Below are 18,270 nucleotides of genomic sequence, written 5' to 3'. Positions count from 1 at the left end.
AAAAATATAACAATAATAATAATAATAATAATAATAATAATAATAATAATAATAATAATAATAATAATAATAACAATAACAATAACAATAAATAAGAATGAAAAATTTCAAGTATCACAGTTTACAGAAATATGTTAAACATGAGCTAACACTTAACAATAGCACATACCAGCCTACATTTGAAAACAACTAATCTAGGGGGAAAATCTATCATTTCAGTAAGGAGAATGCTGTTTCTTCATTTTCTTACAATACAGTTTTTAAAAATTCACTAAACAATGGAATTGTTCTTTTCATCTTGTCTGATTCCAATCAGAGATTTTTGTTTTTAAAGACAGAGTCAGATCATGAGACAATTAAAATAAGAAGCCAGCTATTTAGATTTGGGGTGAGGACCAGAGATTTAGGTCAGCGGTTCTACCGTGTGCCTCGCAAGCGCAAGGACCCGAGTTCGATCCCTGGTACCAAAAATATATATACATATTTGGGGTGAAAGGCATGTGTACTCTCAAACAAGGAGAAAGACTTACCTCCAAACTTAAAAATCCCCCATCGTGGGTAGCAGTGACTTGGGGTGATGGTTCAAACCATTCACAGGATCTTCCGAGTAAATTCTTCAAAGTTTTCACGGAGAAAATGGTTAGAGCACCAGAGCATCGAGCCAAAGTCACCGCACCATCTGCCCACCAATTGACATCTATCAGCGGGTACAAGGACTCCTTATCTAATGGGGAAAAGGTCCATGGCTTAAATACAACACATTTAATATAAGAATTCACCAAACAATCCAAATTCATCCTATTATTTGTGCCCTAAAGCTATCTAAAATAATGAGAAGCAATAAAATTGAAGTTATCACTCAAATTTTTATTCAAAGAAGAGGTACAAAATGGCACAGGAATTCACAGAAAGAACATCTGAGTGCTGGTGGTCAGGGAGTCAAAGTCCGAAGCTCCAGGGACAAAGAGGTAAATGAAGTCCCTCTTCTCAAAATAAAAAACAGAAAGAAAAAAGTACACATTCAGGAAAGAGATGTGTCACCATTTTTGACTCAGTTAAAATTAGGTGTGTATGAAGTGTACATACACAAAGGTTACACAAGATTTTAGAAACTGAATATCTATCACCTTCAGACAAACAATGAGAGAACTATACCCTTTTAATAAATAAAAGACAGATATATAATAGCTTCCAGGGCTGATTTCCTCCCAAACATTTAACTTACGGAGGGAAGCCATTTGAGGCCAATAAAGAATTTTTAGAGATTAAAATGAATTACAGTTTACCAAACTGAAAAATTCCATGGGAAATGTTATGATATTTATTATAATTTTACTGAACTTTTTTTAACATTAGCTGCCCCAAAAAAGGGTACATAATGGTTTACAGGAAACACATATAAAAATAAGCCATAAATTTAAAAATATATTTAAACTAAGGAGAAAGATATTTTTGCAAAGGCACACATTACCATGAAAATTACTCATTATTTTAATAACAACAAAGACCATAACACCATTTTCTTCCAACAGAAGCCATAGACAATTCATACAAATAAGGAATTTCAAGAACATGTGAATTCGCTTGGGGCTTATAGTCTCCCAAAGTAGGAAGGAAAGAGAGTCATTTAAGTCACATTCGAGCTTCTCACTTGAGAAATTATTACTTTTCCTCAAAAGTGTTTCTGAATATTTTGGATGATTTTTTTTTTTTTTAATGTTTTCCAGTACCAGGGATCAAACTCAGGACCTTGTGCTTACCAGGCAGGCATGGTGCCACTGAGCTAAATCCCCAACCTCTGAATGATCATTTAACAAAGCAGATAATTCAAAACATAAAACATGATATACATGATAGTAATCATTATTTTTACTGCGTTTAAATGTAAATTTTAAAAGTATAGTACAGATTTTGAAATTTATGAATATCACTGATTTCATAGGAGACATCTAAAAACTCAGAAAAATTTAACTTTCACCTAATAGTTTCACCTAAAATAATTTGATCCTGGGGCTGGGGGTGTGGCTCAACAGTAGAATGATTTGCTAGCATGCAGAAGGGCTGGGGTTTGATCCCTAGCACTAATGGGGGAAGAGAGGAGGGGTGTGAAGGGAAGCAAAAGAAGAAACATGATCCTTAGTAAAAAATAAAACATTAAACTCAAAGTGACCCTTTGTAACCCTTAAATTTTTTATTTATTGCTTTTAGGCAATTAAATAACAATTACTTTATTTAAACAGAAATCTTCATTTTCCTACTTGTAAAAATAAAATTAGTGCATTTTAAAAGTAAATTATTTTACTTTTAAATACAGTTTTGTTTGTTTGTTTATCTCATTGAGTTTACTGGTATATTTTAGGTATACAGTACAATTACATTCATCATTGGGATCTTGCACCTTTACATGACAGGTCTTGGTTCTCATTTTTTCCCCTTATCCCTGCCCTCCCTTCACCCCCTCCTTCCTACAGATGTATTTTTAAAAAGTTCACCCACCAGCCTAACCCTAATCTCTTCCCACCCAGAGAGAACTGCAGCAGTTGTTCTGTGATGACTCTCTTACAGCTAGCTCTCTGGGGCATGTGCCCTGAGATCTGAACTCTGTGAGACATCTCAGGGCTGGCCCAAAATAGGGGAGCCATGCTGCCCTTGTTGGGTCTGCCTCAGCCTCAGGAAAGCCCTAACATCAGAACGCTGGTTCTATTCCTTGTTCTGGTCCTATGAATTCTAAGTGTCTCTTCCAAAGGGAAACAAAAGTAACTGGAAACTTTATATCATCTAAAGAACTCCTTGGTAATAAAAGGTGTCCCTCAAGATTTCAATGATCACATTTCTTACAACTCACCTTTTATTTTTTTTCTCTTCTCAGTAGAGAGCTTCCAATCAGGATTAAGGTCATCATAGCCTGGCTAAATATGAAAATTTGGGTCAGCTAAGTAAAAAAATTGTGACAAAATCATCAAGAGCTATGGAATTTTTAAAATAATAAGACATGGAAAGATACATTTCCCATGATCTCTACCTTACAACTAATTTAAATCTTCACTATACCAGTCTGGAAAAGCAACTGCTTTCACACTTAAAATTTTCATGGAGCAGGGATTAGACTCAATTTTAGGAAAGAAACAGCATGAATAAGAACAATAAATTCATGAGTATACAATTAATACAAATGAAAGCAAGATACAGGAAGAATTTATTCTACACACACACACACACACACACACACACACACACGGACACACACACACACCCTGACACATCAGCAGGAGGCAGCCATGCTGCTATGAATCAGCACTGGCATGTGCACACCAAGTTCTGCCCTAGGTAGCAACCCCTGCATACCCTGGTTTTCACAGCACTGAGACTGGACAAGGCAATTTCCATTTTACATTCTAGTTTTAATTTTCTATGACTAAACCTTTACTTGGTAAAAACATATAACACACAATATTTAAATTGAACTCATATATATTCTAATCTTGCGACAGCATAGGGTTATAGTCACCTTTAGGAAAAACAAAGCTATGACAATCTCTCTCCAATTTTGTAAAGCAACTGAGATTAAACCACTGCCAGACATCCTCTGGTCTTAACAGAGGGCTTACCAACTTAACTTAGGTCCTCACATAATCTCCAGAACTGCAATAGTATGAGAAAAGATCAGCTAAAAAATCATTTGGATATTTAGTTGAAATTTTAAATCTAAAGCAAAGAAAACAAAACAAAACAGCAAAAACAGTGTCGCCAACAGAGTGACTGTACTTCACAATAAGGCATTACTTATTTTATAAAGAACTACAAGAGAGGAGTTCACAGGTTCTCAACACAACCAAGTGACAAATGCTCTGGAGAAGGGATATGCTCATCGCCCGAATTTGATCATCATACGCTGCACACATGTACCCGAGTACCACACTGTACCCTTCACGTACATGCAATTATTGTCCTGAAAACATTTTTCATATTATAAAAAGAAATGCATTTTAAACAAAGTGCACATTGTCGTGTACTGCAACAAAGAGTACATGCTTTATCATCAATTTATTAGTGGCTGATCCTTTAGAATATTAAAAAGTCTGTTTCTTCCCATAGACTAAAAACTTCCTGCTTGTCACTACTGAGCATCACTTCGTGCTGTCCCTGAGGACAGAAGATAAGATCTCCAAACTTTACCAGGAAAACAGTTACAACAAAAGGTGGTGTGTCTGCCAAGGGAAGAAGTGAAGCATTGCAGTTTCTTTAAACACCAAAAAAGATGATTAAGTTTCCAAGAATTAGAATCCAATAAGGTGCATGTTACAGAAAATAATCAACTAAACTTGCATCTAGTTGATCGTTTTTGAGGCTCTTTCGAGTCTCTGATCCACCCTGCAAGGACCGTACAAGTTTGTGATGCCCACGGCACCTCCTGCTTCCATTCTGGAGCACACAGGGCACTGTGGATAAAACCCTAAGCCTGACTCCTCAGCTGGGCCTTGTGTAGGGACACACAGACCATAATGAAATTTCATAAGGGTTGTTCCTGAGAAACAAGCTACAGAAGAACCATCTCATCTGCAGGTCTTGCTAGCTGTCTTCATTAGTCAGCAGGGGGCCCCCCGAGGCCCCGTGTGGCTCCTCAGCCAGGGTCCAGAACAGGATACACGGTGTGGCAGTGTGGCAGTTTGGCAGGCCCCAGGTCTCTGAAATGAAGGCCACTGGGGAGGGCTAGGGAGCAGGGTCTGTCTGGCCTCTGTCCTTGTCTTCAGAGCATCATTCTCCCTGCAGGAGTCACAGGAAGCAAAGCTCCGCAGGCCCAGGGTCATGGAAACCAGAAGTCCTGCCCTCCGAAGCACTCCAGGAACCCTCCGAAGGTGACTATCTTCCTCACTCCTTGAGGATCCTAGAGGGGCAAGCTGGGTAGGGCATTCCAGAGGGCCCAGCAGACTGGACGGACCGCAGGGCAGTGCCCATTCCACTTTGACCGGCAGAGCGATGCTTCTCACCCGATCACTCTCCTATGTGCTGGCCCTGCGTCACCAAACCTAGAAACAAGTGTGCAAGGCTCTGCCTTGGTCTCTGGGTCTTCACTTCTGAGTCTCCAGTATCACCTGAAGCTGGGGCTGAAGGGCTTGTGCTCTTTGCTCGCTCATCTGTCTGAACTGGACTACTCTGCCGACTTTGCAACACAAGGGTGCTCAGGGCTGACTTCCTCCACAGCCTGCAGGGACACCTGGACACATGACAAGAAGCTGGCACGGAGAAGGAGGAACGTTCTATGCCTGTGTTGGCTCTCCTGGCTGCCTGCCTAGAGTGCCCACCTGGTACGCAAAGTAAAGCTCCTCTTTTCAAATTCAGGTGACCAGTAGAAAATCATGTTACTAAACAAACGTGTAAGCTTTTCTGTCTTGTAAGAGATGTGTCCTGACCCTAAGTTAAACAGTGAGGAAAGGACTCATGCATTCTGCCCCGATATATCCCACCTTCCATATGTTTACAAGGAGCCAAAGACGCCAAAGCTGCTGCCCTGCAGCAGCGCCGCAAGGAGGACTTGCTGCACCACGTGCACTCTGCTCGCAAGAACCACGAGGGCTGAGCACCGTGTGCTTCTTTCTGACTGAAGGGCTCACTTTGCTGGGCATTTTAACCTCTAGAATCCGGACATAATGAAGTCCCTGCTGCCAACATTCCCAAAACCAGCATTTCACGTGCTTGTTCATTCCACAAATACTTATTGGTGCTTAATGAGCTACTCCTGTAGAGCCTATGGGTACGATACAGTCTGTACCAGCTCTCCAAGAGCTCACAGTTAACCACGCTGTAAGGCAGCTGTGGATCCTACTGAGCTGAGCCACATAATCTGCCATCCTCCCACTTAGCCTTCACTGATTCACCCTTTTCACAGAGTTAGGCTAACACCTACTATATGTAAAGAGAAAAGAACAGGAAAGATAAGTACCAAGAGGCGAGTAATAAACTTCTTCAGAGAAAAATGAAGGCCAAATATGAAATGTAAAGATAAAAACATATGGAAAATGTGAGAAATGAAAACCATTAAAGCAATTTTATTCTATTCCAGACATGAACAAAATGTAACACTCACAGATTTCTAGCCAGATGGGTTTTCGTATTGACAACGAAAGCCGAGGTATTTAATCAAGCCCAAATTGGATGGGAGTAAATTCAGGATAGGCACCTCCATAACCATTAGGTTTTACAGAGGAAATAATCACACAAATAGTTATAGAAACTGATAAAGCCGAAAACTGCATGAAAAACGCTCTGCTCCAAATAAGAGGAATTCACCACCCCGCTGGCAGAGAGCGAGGTCGTCCATCAGCGCCTGAAGTCATAGGTTCTAACCCCACCAAGTCCCTAAGGCATCACCAGTTTCCCAGAGCCAAGCAAGGTGCAGTGCTCACTCGATTCCTGGGGGCAGAGGACAAAGCTGCAGCTGTCTTGGGGGTTTTCAGAGTTCGGGTTCATCTTTAAAGGAACTCAGTGCCCAGACACACAGGTACCTGTGGCTCTGGTCAGTGGCAGTGTGACACCGCCCACATATCCCGCACATCTGCACACCTCTGGGCACCTGTGCAATGAGCCACCTGAGACAGAGGCTGTCACTCAAGAGGCAACATGCCTCCCTTCCATCTGTATCTCAGATGTTGGCACCTCAGCTACCAGATAAAAGTCGGACTGAATGTAGAAAGTGTGTAATACTCTGAACAAAGGCTCAGCATATGGAGCCAGAAAACCTGAATCAAAATGGAATCTTGAGCCAGGAGTGACGGTACAAATCTGATAATCCTTGCACTCTGAGAGGCTGAAGCAGGAGGATCTAACGTTCAAGCTCATCCTGGGGAACTTAGCAAGACAGTTATCTTTTTATAATATTAGCATGTTATTTTAATATTTTGTTTATTACTTCCCCCTCAAGACTATGAATATTTTAAGAACAAGAACTGATACCATACTTTCTGCTCCAGAACTTAGTAGAGATTCAATAAGTAGTTGAATTTTATTATTTTATAATTACAGTTAAGTCCCCAACTTACAAATGAGTTCCATTCCAGAAGAGCATTCGTAAGTTAGATTCATTCATAAGTCTGACAAAATGAGTCTTATACACCTTTGACACAAATTACAAACATCTGAGTGGTGAACTTTCATAGTGTGAAGTATAAAAAAACCAACAGCGAGGTCTGTTCCTATCTCTGAAAGTTCACAACTTGAATGTTCCTAAGTCAGGGACTTACTGTAAGTTATCATATATATAGGAACAACCTACCCTATTTCATAGAACAGTTATATATAAGCTTTATTGCACTTTCTACAGCAGGCGGGATCTTATGAATACACACACTAAAGTCCAATCTAAAACACTCAACTGAATGTGACTGATTCCTGGGTACAGCTGGAGGACTCCGAGTGCAGCTGTCCACGGTCCCCTGCTGTACCCCATGGCCGCTGCCTCACGAGAGTCCTGGACTCTGCTCTAAGTGACAGGCTTACCGAGCACAGCTTCTCAAGTCCACTCTGGCACTGGGTACACACTATTAGGTCAAGAGTTGCACACATCTGCCAGGGCTGAAGAAATCTGTATTACACCTGCTGAGAAGAAGGGCTTATCTCTGTGCTTTTACAGACCATCACATATAACAGAAGCCTTGTAAAATGAAAAATCAAAAAGTAATTCCTGCCAGGGATTTAGCTCAGTGGTTCTGCTGCCTGCCTTGCAAGTGCAAGGTCCAGAGTCCAAAAAGAAACATTAATTCCTAACCTACTGTCTTCCTAAACTACTGCACACAAATCTGACCTTTCAAATAAAAGGTTGTTCCTAAACTCAGGTCACACCAAATATCACGGAGACATGAGCATGTCCTGGACACACTGGCATTCACTAGCCTAAGGAAGACGCATCCTTCCACCTGTCTCTATGTATTTACTTTTTCACAAGCTCATGGAAAGGGCACAGATATCAGAATCAGAGAGAGGAAATCAAATTTCGGCTCACTGCTTTCTCACTGCATAAGCCAGAACAAAGCAAGTGCTGGCTAAGGAACAGGGATGCTGACAGGAGAGGACACTCTGTAAGCCACCAGGGAATCTCGTGTCCACAATGCACTGATCCACTAAACTGCGCAGGTCTGAAATAAGTGTTCTGGAGGGAGCTGGTGTGGGTGTGGAGGCGAAGCCTCATGGTGTGTTTATGAAGCAAGAAGAGCTTCAAGAGCACAGGAGAAAGTGTCTGACAAAAGCAGGGCACAGGAGAGGGGCTTGAGGGGGAATGGAAGCTGCACAGGGACCACAGTAGGAGAGATGGCACAAGGCCTGGTGCTGTGACCCCTATATAGCTTTAGGATTTTTTTTTTTAAACTTTTTTTTTTTGGTACCGGGGATTGAACTCGGGTCCTTGCACTTGCAAGGCAGGCCACCGAACCACTGAGCTAAATCCCCGGCCCTAGCTTTGGGATTTTAAAGGAAAAACCGGATAAAAACAAACACCTTTCATGTTTCCAACTTTGGACTGGCTGGGGTGTGTTGGGCAGCAGTGGGGACAGCGACCACAGCCTGGGACATATCCTTGGTGATGGCAACCAAGGCTTCCATTCCACAAACCCAAGAACCTGTGTTTTCCAGGTTACCCAGGCACTCAGGGAAACCATTCATAGCAACCAAATCAAGATATACTCCTGGGTAACTGAGAAGACTTACTTACACAAGAGACACCAGCAGCCTGGGAACCGAGCTGCCTCCCCCATCCGACACAGACAGACTGGCTGTCTCGACAGACGTGGAGCCCAAAGAGCTCAGGGAGTGCAGGATCGGCCAGGGGAGGAGCTGGCTCGGTGGCCAGGCTGCAGCAGCGCCCTCCCAAGAGCCCAAGGAGTTTCTGTGTACTGGCGACCATAGAGGCACAGCAGTCAGGCCTCTACACTGCACTCATCCCTCCCACAGCACCTCTTCTGCTTCTGAAATCCCTGCCTTTCCTGCCATTTCTTTTCCGATTGTATATTTGAAATTCCTGACAAAACATCATTCATTCATTCCCAGGTTTCAAGGTTTTTAAACAGTTTTTATGTTTTTTGAATAGAACAACTATAAGAATCTAATCAATGAATGATATTAAAGATAAATAAATCACAATGGCATTAAATAAAACTAATGACAAAGAAAAAAGAGCTTAATCAGGTAAAAAAAAAAAAAAAAAAAAAAAGAGCGCCTGCAGGGACCAAAACAAGATGCAATTTATCTTTGCAGGTAAACAAGGGTCCCCAGGATCACAGCAAACAATAGAGCATGCTAATCAATTTCATTACAGATAGCTCTCCCACGACAGGCACGATATCCTAGGACATTCACAAGATGAAATTTTCAGAGTGCCTCAGAAGTTGATCAATACTTCGTTTACATGAATGAAAATAATTTAAGAGAAAAGAAGTGGGAGCAGGAAGAAAAGCTCTTATTATTCAGAGTTCCACCATGTGAAAACACACTGCCCAAATGTAAAAGTTCCCAAGTACAGATGGAACAGCAGCCTCCTGCCACGTCACCACACTTGCTAACTGAGAAAAATACACAGTATTTTGGAGCAATTATCTGAATAACGCCTTTTGTCTGAATACACATCCAAAGCATGTTTCATGGCTTGGAAGCACAAGTAATGTGAACTAGAGAAGCAAACGCCCTGAGTGCAGCTCAGCTGCCTCCCCGCAGCAGGGGCCTCAACAGCCAAGGGCGCCGACCAGTTCTGAGAAGCGACCACCCCACCTCTGCAGGGAGGACATCAGAAGTTACCTCTACTGTGACTGCAGAGCAGAGCAGATGCACTTCATGTGTGGCTGGCAAGGCCACAGCCTAGGAGCAGCTCTTCCACTTAAATTCAGCTCCAGTGAGTAGACACAGTGAGTTGCATCAAACTGGAGGTGACTAGGAATAAGCAATGTCATAGCTCATGTCTAGATGTGCTCCCCAAAGCCTCACGTGGCCATAGGTGGGGAGTTTCAAAGTTAGCTGGATTAGGGACTATGAATGTGGATTAAGTGTGTGATGCTGGGATTGAGGGTGCCCCACCCCAGGAGTGGGTTTGTAGCCTGGATAGAGTATAAAGAGAAGCTCGCTGCTGCTGCTGCCGCTGCTTGCTGCCTTCTGCCTGCTCCACCACACCATGGTCTGTTTCTCCTCTTCAGTGCCCCTCTGCTATGCCACCTGCCTTAGAACCAGCCAACTATGAACTGAAACCTCTACACACTGTGAGCTGAAATAAACCCCTCCTCCTTTAACCTTGGGTGTTAGACATTTTGTCTCAGCAATAAGAAAAGTAAAATGGGGAAATCTCCTAAAAGTTGCATATATGAAGAGAATAATAATACCTAAAAAAATCAATTTATATATGTGAAGAGTCAAAAAATGTCCAGCCACTTTCTCCATTCCTCTACCATTTGTTTGTTTCTTGCTTAATAATATTTCTCTTTATTACAGCACTGACCCATTACAGTCATTCAGGAAGGCTAATCCAATATTAGATCACAAAGCCACCCGCCATGCTGTATCTGCACACATGGAAGCATGGGTGAGTACAAAGGTAGCAAGTGTACAAATGCAAATGCAAATGTACAAATGCACAAATGCAAAACTAATCATCAAACAGCACCACCAGCTCCACCAAGCTGAGGGAAGACTTTTCTTTAAACTTCCCTCTATGCATACTGTGTGGCTTTGTGTGAGCAGCCCTTACTGTCCCCTTGTACATTCAAGCCATAAGGAGGATTGATTCTCCCTATTACTAAAGCACAAAGTCGTCTGTTGCCCTGTCATTTCAACACATTAAATAATGTCAGTGGCCTATCTCTGCCTGTCTTTCACCATGGAGTGAAGAGGAGGAGATAACTCTCTTTAAGCCTGAAGTTAGCGCATCAGTAGTGCTGCAAAATTTGGAAAGAACTGCAACCTCTCAACATCTGACCCTCCAAACTTTTAATCACTCTGGCTTTTGCTACAATTTTAACACCTCCATTCTGCATGTTTAGAATGTCAAACAGCAAAAGGGAATGGGTGTGATGAACAGAACGCACTTGGAATGTAGTGTGTGATGCACTACAAATCAGAACCGGTACTCAGGACGTGTCTGTTCTTCATCATCCTGCTGTGCTATCAACCAACACTACGAGGCCACTGAGGAACATGACAGCCATGCACCACAGGCTGCAGCACACTGAGCAGGCCTCACCAGCACCTGCCATGGGACCCACCTGCTCACTCTGCTCCCACGCGCGCAGCTGCCTAAGGGATGGCACAGCCCAGACACTGAGCTTCCCCGAGAAGTGGATGGCTGCGAGCAGGTTCCCATCCGGAGAGAGGCTCATCTTGAAGATCCCATCCTGTGTGTGAGAATCACAATGTCAGATCACAGGCTTGAGGACAAGCAGAAATGACCCAAGAACCACCGGGCACTCCCCAGGTGCCACGTTACATGCAGTCTTAAACTATCGGAGTTCTGTGTCCACCCCTGCCCTGTGAAGGTGGCCTTTTTTATCTCCTTTATAGTGTCATAATTTATGAGCAATACTAAACCAAAAATATGACTTCACATGCAAATTATCATGAGTTCTCAATAGGGTTGTACCTTACCAGAATGTGAATTCCATGAAATGTGGGCACACATGAACAAGGAATGGTGAAGGGGTACAGTGTCTTTCGGGCAACAAAGCTGTAACTGAAATTGACTGTTGAGATGGTTGCACCATTCTATGAATATACTTGGAACTGGTGAGCTGTACAGTTTAAGCAAGTGAACTGTACTCTATGAATATTTCAATAAAGTCGCTCTCCAATAAGTCATTAAACCATACATTTGCTTAATGTGATTTCCTGTATCCTCTGCATTAAACCATTGCCTCAAATGTCCAAATGGTCTTTTCTTAATTAAAAACACTAATTAAAGCCTTCTGCAATTGGCAGCAATATTTAGAGTAGGAATTGTACCTTTTTTCAAATATTGTTATATAATTTCTATCTGTACTGAGAGGGTTTTTAATGTTAAATGTCAAATCCTTTGTATGAGATTAGCTTAAATTGCCTCACTTTCTTTAATTACCTATCGTCTCTATGAAACAATTAAAATGAGTAATCTCCTATTTTCCATATCTTCCAAGCATACAAGATATGTTAAAATGAAAGTAACAACTTCTGGTGTATATATTCAAAACATCCTGAATTACTACATATTTTTAAAGAAAGAAACTTCAGAGCAGTAAGAAGTAATTTTATAAGTCTGGCTCTTCCAACATTTCAAAAGCACTTAATGAATATTACATATTCACTAATAAGTATCACACACCAGACACTTTGACAAGTGGAGGAATCAACAGTGGACACACATAATTCTCTGCCTTCACAAAGTTCAGTGTCTGTTTTAGCCCACTGTGAGTCAGAAGCCTAATCAAAAAAATAAACAGCAGGCCAGGCATGATGGGGCACAGCTGTGATCCAGCACTCTAGGAGGCTGAGGCAGGAGGATCACCAAGTTCCAGTTCAGCCTGAGCATTTCAGCAAGACCTTATCTCAAAATAAAAAAGGGCTTGGATATAGCTCAGTGCAAAGAGTCTGAGTTCAATCTGCAGTACCATAAAAAAAAAAGTATCCTTCAAATTAAGAAAAAGTTATCCTCAAAAGTCTAGTTAATAACCTGAGAGATAAACACTGTAAAATATAAAGAAAAGAAAAAAGACTTTTAAAAAGTCCAAGTTTGAGTTTGGGGTATATTAAACTGCAATGCAAACAAATCAATAAGCTACTACTTATCAGTTCTACAATTACGAATATAAAGTAACATGGGTCAGTACAGGTGCCGCCATCACTGTTCACTGAATGTTGGTCATACCATAAACACTGCCTCAATGATCTGATATATTAAAACTTTAATACTGTCCAATTTGTTAGGCTACTGTACAGCCTGACAAGTGAACAGTAGAAAATGAACTAATTAGTAACAGTATGATTGCTGTGTAGGAAAGCAGACCCCTTTTTCAAAATATTGACAGTTAAAGCCAGGAGTGGTGGTGCATGTTTGCAATCAAGCCATTTGGGAGGCTGAAGCAGGAGGAATACAAATTTGAGGCCAGTTTGGACAACTTTGCAAGACTGGTCTCAAAAATGAACGTAAAAAGGAGCAGGAGCTGGAGCTCAGTGCTACCTAAGTTTAATCACCAGTAATCCCCTCCCCTAAGAAATTAACACTCTGGAAAAACACACTGTAAAAGACAGTCATAACTGCCACCACACTTGAGTAGTAAAATAGATCATTCTTCCAGAGATAAAAAATAACTTAGCATCTGGACTATTTTTAAGTACAACACACCTGGGCTTCTGTTTCTTCAATTGTCCAGCTAAGGTTTACACAATAAGCAACAGAGGTGGGAAAAAGGCACCTGACACCCAGGCCACCTCTGCCCTGCCTGGCACATGACTCACGTCCCCCTGCCGGCAAGGCAAGCTTCCCAAGACATCCTGTGAGAATCCCTACTTGTCTGACAGAGTACCTAACAGTGAGGGATTCTTGAGATGATCCCTGTGAGCCCTTCCGGCTCTAAGACACAGCACTAAAACAGCACCAACCATAATCATTTCGGGCTTGAAATCTCCACAGGCAAGATAGATACATGTAAGATAATGTGCATAGCATTCACATCTTTACTGGGAGGCACTGGTTTTAGAGCACTAAACTCAAAAAGTCTTTTTAAAAGGCTCAAACACTTGTAATTCAAGAACAGCATGCCAGGGGGGAGGATCAAATACAAGGATGTGAATTCCCTGCTTCCCCTGCTCCCACTCAGTCACAGAGGACCCTGACGGCAAGCGAAAGGAGCCAAGAGTCACAGGAGAGAACAGACAGCGGCGGGACCCAGGCAACTTGCCTTCAGCTCCAAGAGGGAGAAGAAAGGCTGGCACCCTTAACACTGACGAGCAGATCTCCATTGCTTCTTCATGTGCTGACACACAATGAAGCTTGTCTCTGCTAAATACCAGATGCAACACAGAGAAAAGTCAGAAATGGCAACCCAAAATAGTTCTGGTTCTGAGTATCACTTAACTATGTTGGTCCACATAAAATAAGCACAGAAACCCAAAACAAAGCATTAAGGGTCACTGCCCAGCAAACAGGGCATCCCAATGACACTCTTGCATTGAGTAGCACTGTGACCATAGCTGTGTCCCCTCCTCTATGGGACTCCTCCCTGCTTCTGCCTTCCAGCCAGGTGTCACCCCACAGGTGAGGGTCCCCTCTGCTGCATGCCAATGCCTTGTGATTTACAGCAGAGGATGGCACAAAGTGTCACATGGTCCTACTGCAGCTGGTCTCAAGGCCTGTTCCACCACACTTCGGACACCTGAGGAAGTACACTGTAACTATTCATCTATCTACACTCAGCCTAACACCACCTCGCTCAAAAGTGAGAGCTTACTCAATAAGTGAATACTGCCTAGAGTAGGAGCACTTGCCTGTAATCTCGGCACTCAGGAGGCTGAGGCAGGAGGGTTGCTGAGAGGTCAAGGACAGCCTGGGCTACAAAGTGAGTTCAAGACCAGCTTGAACTACACAGGAAGATACTTTCTCAAAAAACAAACAGGGATGTAGCTCAGTGGTACTGTGCCTGCCTCACAAGTGCAAGGTCCTAAGTTCAATCCCCAGTACCACAAAAAAAGAACTAATACCAAAACGCCACATTCTTGCTTAATTATGTTCAACAGTTTCTAAAATATGAACCCCCTAAATATTGTTAAAGATAAAGTGCTTTATTTTGATATTATTAAGGAGAATGGCAAAGGGAGAAGGGTCCAGAGCACAGGCAAGTAACAGCCCCTTGTGCCCTTATGGTGACAGAGGAGACCACCCAAACGGGGTAAGAAAGAACAAAGGTTAAGGCAGACTGAGTTAGTCCTGCACAATTCTTCAACTGCAACAAGGACAACCCCATGACATAGCCACAGAGAACACAGCCTGAGGACAGGTACACAGCCAAAGTGAACAAGGAACAGTGTGTTACCTGCGTGGCTCACAAACAGAACGGCACACCTATCCAGAACGTGTGATTAGCTGAAGTCGATTACAGAGGCAGGTTCTGAAGGTAACGTTGAAATACACATACTACATGTGACTATAGCAGCAGCATGCTCACTGTGTCATCTCCCCTGGACTCAGTGAAGACATTTAGGAGATGATAGAGAAATTAGGCCGTGTGATTCTGCCCAAGACAGCAACAGGATGCGACTCTCCCAGGTAGGTCCAGACTCCTGAGACATCCACAAGAGATTTCTCAGAGAGGCCTCCCTAGCCTGTCAGTGGTGCTCAGAAGGAAGCTGCCCACCTCCCTGGCTCGGTCACACAACAGTAAGATGATGGCACCTGAAACCTGGGTCAACAAGGCTCCCATCCTCCTGGACCACTGACAATCTCACATTTGGGGAGGATTTTTTTTAATTTTACAGCAAACAAAGAAGGATTTATTATGGATGAAATTTTTATGTTTTTTAAGATTAAAAAATAAGAATGTCACATGATGCTTCTAGGAGAATTCTTATGGCTTGGATGTCCTCCCAAAGCCTTATGTGGCCATACGTAGGGCTTTTCCAGAGGTGGCTGGATCTAGAGTGCGTGGCTGGAAGTGAATCATGGTGCAGTGCTAGGCTCAAGGACGCTAGGATTAAGGGTGTGAGGGTGACCTGCCTAAGTAGTCTGGGTAAGATAAAAGGTGCAGAAAGAGGCTCCTGAGGTCTCTTGTTGCTTTTGCTGTCTGCGGCATACAATGAACTGTTCTCCTGTGTGTCACCCCTCTGCCATGTGCCACGCTGCCTTGGAGCCAGCCCACGATGGACTGAAACCTCTACAAACTGTGAGCCAAATAAACCTCTCCTCCTTTAAGTTTGCGTGCCGGGGGTCTCAAAAAGTAAGTAAGACAAGAATTCTTCAGGCTGTATCTTCAGACCCCAAGAGGACTAGGCTTGATTCTCTACATTTTTTCTTTGTGTTCTTTGAGTTAAGATTGATAAGACATTAGCATTCACAGACATTCAGTAAACAGCTCTATAAATGCTTCCTAGTACAAACACTCACATTGTGCATAGTTATGGACACACCCAGGTGAAGATCTGAAACACCTTTACAGGTAGATCTACCTGTAAAGGGAGTCTGATGACGACACCTGAGGACCTGAGGTTAAACAGATCGCCATTACCTGTTCTTGGCCCTGGCGGCTATAAAGCTTGGTGCTTAACATCCTTAGTAGTCCCAGTGTCTTTGGTGCCTGCAAAACAAATGCACATCATACAAAGAAAGATTAATGGAATGGATTCTTATGTATGTCATTTTATCGTGAAATGAAAACTACAGCATATTTTTTTAAGTAGTTAAGAAAAATCACTAATAGGTGTAAGGGATCTTGATACTGTTTAGTTTGGGGGAAAAAGTCAAGTGTTACAATCTTACAAAATATATCCAAGATCAAATGCCTTTGTTAAATCTATAGCTAGAAAATCTAGCACAACTGACTCAAATTAGAACCAATTAAGATCTTTTTTCAAATGAACCATCCTCAATTACCATTTTGTTACCCAGCATCACTAGGGGAAAATCTCAGATCTTCCGATAGAAATTTCATTCAGTAAGAACTGACTCTATACTTTAAAAATACCAGAAGGAAATCCATTGTTTAGATATTTTAAAGTAACTTAATAAAACATAGCACTGTTTTTGTGTTTAGATTTAATAAATACACTTACACAAGCAAGAAAATGTGATGACAATAAGAAATGGAAAATAATCACTGTAGAGGATATAGAGAATTGTAACACTCCCACATTATTTCTGGAGAGATGGTAAAATGGTACAGCCACTGTGGAAAACGTTGGTAGCTCCTCAGAAAGTTAAGCACAAGATTATAGTCTCACAATTCCTTCCTGGGCCTATCTCAAAAGAACTGAAGTCAGGTACTCAAACAAATCTTTGAAGTGGATGATCACAGCAGTATTATTCACAATAGCCAAAAAATGAAAATAACTCAAATGTCTATTAACCAATGAATGAAGAAACAATATGCCGTCTATCCCTACAAAGGAATTTTAGTCAGCCATAAAAAGGAATAAAGTACTACTCCATGCTATACAACAGTGAAGCCTCAAGAGTATTATGGCAAGTCAAGATGCCAGATAGGAAAGAAACTGAAGAGGACATCAGAAATGGAAAGACGTTCTTTGTTTGAAAAGGGAAAGACATCCCATGTTTTTGGATGAGTAGAATCTAATATTGTTAAAACAGTCGATGTATGCATTCAATGTGATCCCTATTAAAATTCAACAACATTCTCCACAGGACAAGAAAGGAATTTGGAACCAGAAAACATCCAGAATAGCCAAAAGAAACCCTGAGCAAAAGGAGCAACGATGGAGGGACCACTATTCTACTGGACGTCAAGCTCTACTCTAAAGCCATAGTAAGAAGAACATGGCACTGGCACCAAAACAGGTACAGACCAGTGAAAAACAAGAGAAGTCACAGAAACAAACCCATGCACCCACAGCCATTGGATATTTGTACAGGACCAAAAACATATGCTGCAGATAAGATAGCCTCTTTAACAATGGTTCTGAGACAACTGGACAGCCCCGTGAAGAAGACTGAAACTGGGGCCAGGGATTTAGCTCAGTGGTTCTGCCACCTGCCTTGCAAGCACAAAGACCCGAGTTCAGTCCCTGGTACCAGAAAAAGAAGACTGAAACTGGATCCCCCTCTCTTGCCCTGGGCAAAAATCATATCAAAATACATCAAAACCCTAGACAGAAATGGGAAACACTGAGACTGCTGGATGACAACATAGGCTGAAGCCACAAGCACAGAAAAGACTTCCAAGATTCAACAAACAAACTATTTTAAATTAAAGGTCTCTGCACAGAAAAGGAAACAACTAACAGTGAAGAGACCCCACTGCATTAGGGAAAATCTTCATCAGCTACTCTTCTGCTGGAGGAATAATATCTAGAATATAAAAAGAACTCTAAAAAATTAATCCCCACAAAGTAAGGAACTTGATTTTTTAAAAAGTAGTCAAATTAACTGAATACATACTTCTCAGAAGAAGTTCAAATGGCCAAAAAGTATATGGAAAATGTTCAAAAGCTCTATTCATTAGGGAAATGCAAATTAAAATAACATTAAGATTCCATCTCACCGCAGACAGAACAGCCATCAAAAATACAAAAAGAAAAGCAACGAATGCTGGTGGGGTTGTGGGG

General features: G+C 41.9%; 1 protein-coding gene across 3 annotated transcripts in view; it reads right to left on the bottom strand.

The window, feature by feature from the left end:
• Positions 1 to 18,270, bottom strand: part of Nbas (NBAS subunit of NRZ tethering complex) — a 234,933-nt gene that overhangs the window by 167,924 nt on the left and 48,739 nt on the right. For all 3 annotated transcript variants that reach the window (XM_033756036.1, XM_033756035.1, XM_010629031.3), the window contains exons 11-14: positions 16,218 to 16,286; positions 11,235 to 11,363; positions 2,846 to 2,909; positions 531 to 724 (exon numbers count right to left, since the gene is read on the bottom strand). In XM_033756036.1, the coding sequence (XP_033611927.1) occupies positions 531 to 724; positions 2,846 to 2,909; positions 11,235 to 11,363; positions 16,218 to 16,286 (456 nt within the window). The remainder of the gene's footprint in view (positions 1 to 530; positions 725 to 2,845; positions 2,910 to 11,234; positions 11,364 to 16,217; positions 16,287 to 18,270) is intronic.

The sequence above is a fragment of the Fukomys damarensis genome, unplaced genomic scaffold (assembly GCF_012274545.1).
Source record: "Fukomys damarensis isolate Sample0158 unplaced genomic scaffold, DMR_v1.0_HiC HiC_scaffold_25, whole genome shotgun sequence".
NCBI classification, from domain to species: domain Eukaryota; kingdom Metazoa; phylum Chordata; class Mammalia; order Rodentia; family Bathyergidae; genus Fukomys; species Fukomys damarensis.
The sequence above is the reverse complement of the archived record's forward strand: the minus strand, read 5'-3'. Positions and strand labels throughout refer to the sequence as shown.